Below are 6507 nucleotides of genomic sequence, written 5' to 3' on the forward strand. Positions count from 1 at the left end.
ATAATATTATAATAATTGTTATCTATTTATTGTATTTAATAGACGAATGACGACAGAAGTACCATAATAATAATATTAATACGCGTGTACCAATAATAATAATAATAATAATCATCTATACGATATGCCAGATGCGACTGTTATAAGTGATACATCGGTTACGGGTTTTGTTTGTTTTTTTTTTTTTTTAATCTAATTTTATTGCAACAAGTATATTATAGTCACTGTCGATTAAGTTAGACTAATGACCGTTAGAAAATACGAAAAAAAAAAAAAATGCTTAAAAAATAGGTAAGACCACAGAAAAAAAAAGATATGCTAGTTGGTATCGTACGACGCCGGGCATACCAATTATTAATTATTATCAAATGGCAAACCGACCGACACCGTGTTTACTCTGCAATAATATTAGGTATTATTATTTGATCTACAATTTGAGTACATTTCGATGCCTATCCACTCATTGTCCAGGCGTTTTGGCCTTCGTAAAGTTTCCGAGCGGTTTGATCACACACAACACAAAAAGTGATATTTAGAATAATATTTTTATACATCGTTAGTAAAACATTGATAAATGATAACAATGTATTACGCATTCGATGTGCCGAGTTTATCTGTACGCGTACAATATAATATGCGTATAATATATAATATACAATTACGGTTTACAATAACGAATACGAACTAGGATTTCATATTAGGAAGGGACTTCAATAGAAAAGATAATAATTATTAGACGCAAATGTAATCTTATCTTTTCTTCTTTATTAAAGTAATAAAATAATTTAAAAAAAACCAGAGGACATAATTATAATAAACATAAAAATAATAATAATCATAATAATAATAATAATAATAAATAAATATTAATAATAATATTATTAAACAACAGTAGTATGTTTTTTTAATTATGTCTAATAGTGTGTTTTGAAAAAAAATAATAAATAAAAACGTTGATCTAATCGGCATATTTAAATGACGACGAGATAAACATTATAATTATTATTACAATAGTGTTAGTCGTAATAAAAATTAAATAGTTAAGTAGCCTGGCTCAAAAAATAATTATTTAACTTATTCTTATAAACTTACAATCTAAAGTTCAAGGCATGAAAAAATTAAAATATAAAAATACTGTGATATAAAGTCTAAAGGATAAAACCTCTTACGTGGGTTAAATAATGTTCCCTAATGCCCTTAAATTTGTACGAAAAAAATATAATAATATTGTAAAATAAATTAATATAATAAATTATTGTGTAAGTATAAATGATTATAAATACAACCATATAGGTTTGATATTAATTAGTTATGATTTTTCTTTTTAAGTATAAAATATAAGTACGATCTAAATAAAAATGAATTACGAAAAAGCTTTAAAAGCATAAAAAAATATTTACTCTTAATTCTTAAGACTAATTTAAAAAAAAAAAATGTAGAAAATTATTTTCGGGAACATGAGTAGACTTGTTAATTAGGAATATTGTAGTAAAAAAAATTCACTTGTCCAGTGGCGACGAAGCAACGCCAGTGTTGTGGTGTTGACCGTGGCTTCGCTGCTGTGGGCATATCCCTCACTCAAATCTCAAATGGTCGTCGGTATAATCTCCGTGGTAGTCACGGGTCTTGTCTTGCAGCGGTACACGTACGCGTTCACGGACAGGTCGTCGTCGGTCTTCAAGCACGCCAAATTCGGGTTGCAAATGCATCTGTAACGAATTCAACCAAAAGCACAATTACAACGACTGTTATATTATTTCACTATAAATGGTTTAAGGCGGTAAAATAAACTCACGTGTTCTTCATGAAATAATCGATACGGCGGGTGAACGGTATGTAGATGGCCCATCCACACGGGGTATTTTGGTGGCATTCTTTGGTTGGAGCAGTAGTACTCTCAATCGCCAATGACGCTATTGCTCTCTGGAAAAACAACAACACATACGTTAGATATAAAATACCCCTGATAAGTATAATATTATGCACATTGTTGTATCGCCTTTGGAGATAAACCGATAGGCGAAAATACAACAGTGATGGCACACATAAAATAATTCGAGTACGGTTTAAATTATAATTAATATTTTACGAACGACTCACTCTATTCTGCAAGGAAGCGGCTCCAGCGTTAGACAACAAGCAAAAGAAAAATATCACGAAGAAAGCCGAGACGATCATGTTGTACTTGAAAACCTTGGGTAGGCGGCTGGTGGCAGTATCCACCATTTTCGCGCCCTCTTCGCCCGATACCAGAGTAATGTTATTTCGGCGCATGATGGTTTCCAACGATTCCACAGTCATGTTGAATATGATGCAAATGAAATATTAAAAACGAGACGAGAATAGTTTTAAATGAAAAAAAATTCAAATTCAAATTCGAAATGAACAAGAGAGCGGGTTGGCGAAAAACGATTGAGTTCCAAGAGACGAGCAGATTATTGTAAGATCGTACAAGAACGAACGGACAACGAGCGTGTGACGCGAGGTTCGGTGTGCGTAGACTGTTTCAAATTGAGGCGGGCAAATGGGTTTTATAGCTTAGGGTCAACTCACGGGGGGAGGGGGGGCCGCCGTTCAATGGAGAGATCCGCCACCGCTGCCGATCTAATATCTATATACAAGGTGTAGACGGTGTAGTACAGTCGCCGCCGCCGCCGCCGCCGCCGCTGCCACCACCACCACCACCGACACCACCGCCACCGCGACTACTGCAACCACCGCCACCACCACGTCAACCAATAGTCGCCGCCGCCTCCGATAGTGTATAATAATATGTACATTATATGCACAGGTATTATAATATTATATATTATAATAATAGGTACGCCGTATGTGAGCGCGTTTCAAATCGTTCCTCTAATTATATTACGATTATTATTATTTTTTTTTTCCAACGGTCGATGATTCATTATAGAAATTCCAGAACAACTTTCATTCGTCTGATATTTTATTATGATTATAGATAAAAATATTATGTAAAGAACGTCGAACGCGACCACATCAGTCGTTTTAGGTCTAGGTCCTCTCTCTCTCTCTCTCTCTCTCTCTGTATTAAACATATATAATATTGTAATAATTCACTGGTACAACAGACGTCCGAACATCCATCGCGCGGGGTATTTTCTCTCTCCACGTCCACGCGTTAATTATTTTCCCGCACGTTTTTCATCGCCAAATGCTCTGTGACATTTAACGTTTATTATTTTTTTTTTTTTTACACCATATATATCACGATTTAACGTTGTATCGCATAGATTTTTCCAATCGAACGGTTCGCAACAACAAACGAGTCGGCGCATTGTAGGTGTATATATATATATATATATATATATACCTAACTCGTGCACGGGGTACGTATGTCTATAACTCAATCACAATATAGCGACAGCGTACAGCTTATATATAGTATAGGTATACATGCGCGTAGAAACGATAGCCGTCGATCGTCACAAATATAACATAAGTACGGCGAACGATGTCCGTGTATTAGATAGCATAATACAGGAATTCCAACGAGATCCTGACGCGGAGAAGCGCATACGAATTAATGTACACGGGAAGTGCAAATGCCCAAACGCCGATACGTCAACCGTATTATATAGGTACATATTATTATTGTGTACACGGGACACGAGTGATTGTGTACTTATATCAATAAATACATACGGCAGTATAATAAATCGTATCGATTTAGCGATTCATAAACTATAATAATCCAGCCTATTACGGCTGTACAACATACTTATTATTATAGTTGCATACTTGCAGCATACATTCATTTTTAAATAACATTTTAATGAGTATTTTATATGTCTATGATATAATATGTATATATATATATATATATGTATACATAAATAAGATAATCTTACAAATAGTTTTAATTTATTAAATTATAATAATTTTGTATTTTAATTGTTGTCTGTCGTATATTATAACAAGGTAGATAACAATATGCATAATAAGTATTAGGTACCTATGTACAATTATTATATCGAAATAGTTGATATAATGTAAAATATAAAATCATTTTTTTTATCAAAGTGTGACAAATTAGAAGTCACATAGTATAAAATATAATTTCAAATGCAAAAAATATTTTGTTTGAAACAGATTTCACGCATGTTAGTTATTAGCATTATAGGTATACTGTTTATACAAATATATATATATATATTTGTATATAATTACGTTATCGATTAACTTAATATAAATAAAGTATTAAAACACACTACCTGCCATGAACTATCTAATTACCTAACATAATAAGCGAAATATGTATATCTATTCTGTACAGTAGTAGGTATTTATAAATCTATCATTATAACAATGAATTAAATAGTAATAAAATGATATTTTAGTATCTGTTGTAAGACATAATCCTTATAAAAATACTTTTAATTATTTTTAACAGAAATATAACATGCAATCTACTACTAATTATCGCCATTTTTCGTTGTATATTTTGAGGTGACGATTAAAAGTTAAGGAAGCAATTAGCCGAGATTTTCAGTTGTCCTGGAAACCATTTCTAAATAGTTATATATGCTGACTGTAGCTTCATTATTACGCTTAATATGGGTAAAGGTGTGTCATTATGGATAATTTAGTTGGAATTTCGGAAACATAATATGCCGAAAATCTATAAGAATGGTTATTTATATTTTATTAATATATATTTTAAATAATAATATGTGATGGTTTCATATTGAATAATTAGTATGGTAGTATGTACAATACTTTTCGTAGTAGAAATTTCCACACATAGCGACTTATTTAATTATGACATTAAATAATTTTAATACAGTACATAATAATTTATTAAATTTTTATAATTTTGCATTCACATTGTCTATTAATAATAATAATTGTCTGAGCGAGTGCGTTCGAGCTACTTAATGACTTCTAATCCATCAAAAAAATAACAATTTAAGTATAGGTAGGTAATTGAAAATTTTTCAAAAATAATTAATAATTAGTGTCTACATGAGTATATTATATTAACGGATGTCTTTTAATTTAACTTAATTTCAATAATTTAGTAAAATCAAAAATCGTTGTATAAGAACAATAATAAAATGATTTCTGTATTTTGAAATTAATGTTGACAAATAACGATTAATATAACATAATATGAGTTAATTAGTAAAAGTAACAAAATATAATAATTGTTATGAAAACGAGTTCTTCGGCTTATTATTGTGTAAGGTTAAATAATTTATATCTGTAAGGACATCGTAAAAGGTTAATAGGAAATTTGTAATCAAATATAGAAGGCAGAAAACTAAAGAAAACGAGTAAAAAAATATATGGATTTATTATAGAATTTTAATCGTAATATTTTTATTGGTAAATAATTTAAATAATACTAACTTAACTAAACGCATGTTAGTATTTTACATAATATAAATATATTTAAAATCTAAATAGTTTAACTTTAAAATTCAATTTCTAGTCATTTACTCTTTTACGCGTATTAGAAATATTTCAATTTATACTTATTAATCGTTTAAAATCGTTTCATATTTTTGATTGGTAAATGTTAATTAAATCGATTATTTTTTTGCTGAACACCACAAAATCCCTTTAACTATACGTCTTTTTAATCTATGCGATGATAGATATTATATTCTTATTATAATAAGTACAATGTACATACAATTGAACATAAAATCATTCTAAATTAGTTCCTTCTTATTATATTATAGGTACCACTGCAACATCATTCATTTATTAATATTACTATGACGTATTTATGCAATTAAAATTAAAAGAAAAGGAAATCAATTAAAAAACAGAAAAAGTAAAAAACAAATCTTAAAAAATAATATAATGTTATATCGTTACTATTATTAATAATGTTTATTAAACCAGTGTCAAGACGTTCGGAGGACGTGCTACTCGTCACAGATTGTAATCGACAACATTTTTCTCACTAGAAAGAACTCTGGGTAAATCGAACACGATTTAATACTGAGAAAATGTGTACATTTCTTCACTCCATATATTATTGATTTATGATGTTTGTATACATTATTTTTAATAATATTAATGTTAATCAATGTGCTGTAGTACTCATGTATAAGATAGGTATATACATAGGTATTTTTTTAAATAAAAACAATTTTCGTTCAATATTTCAATAAATAATGTATTTATTTTTGAAACATATCATAATAGCCTACTCATACACAGAATTATTAACTTAACAAATATGTCATAAACATTTACAGGTTTATATGTATCATGATGTAATATGAGAATATAGATTAATAAAATACATTACTACATCAATACAACATAACTAGGGACGCTATAGGGTACCAATAAAATCTTTAAATTTACAAATAAATTGTTAATACTCTTAACTTCATTGATAATTTAGGTAGATTGATTGCTTATAGTAGTTTACACTATTGCATATGAATATTGTGTAGTACTATGTAATTGCTGATGAATTTACATATTAATTTCTTTTTCACACTTGACCGCATAAATAAAGTGTAT

General features: G+C 29.4%; 1 protein-coding gene across 1 annotated transcript; it reads right to left on the reverse strand.

Moving 5' to 3' along the window:
* Window positions 1-798: 798 nt before the first annotated feature.
* Window positions 799-2519, reverse strand: LOC113548832. Its single transcript, XM_026949915.1, has 3 exons — window positions 2101-2519; window positions 1796-1923; window positions 799-1709 (listed from the first exon to the last, which is right to left on the reverse strand). The coding sequence occupies exons 1-3, from the start codon at window positions 2299-2301 to the stop codon at window positions 1586-1588; spliced, it is 453 nt and encodes a 150-aa protein (XP_026805716.1). The 5' UTR covers window positions 2302-2519; the 3' UTR covers window positions 799-1585.
* Window positions 2520-6507: the final 3988 nt, after the last annotated feature.

This window comes from Rhopalosiphum maidis, chromosome 1 (genome assembly GCF_003676215.2).
Source record: "Rhopalosiphum maidis isolate BTI-1 chromosome 1, ASM367621v3, whole genome shotgun sequence".
Taxonomy (NCBI): domain Eukaryota; kingdom Metazoa; phylum Arthropoda; class Insecta; order Hemiptera; family Aphididae; genus Rhopalosiphum; species Rhopalosiphum maidis.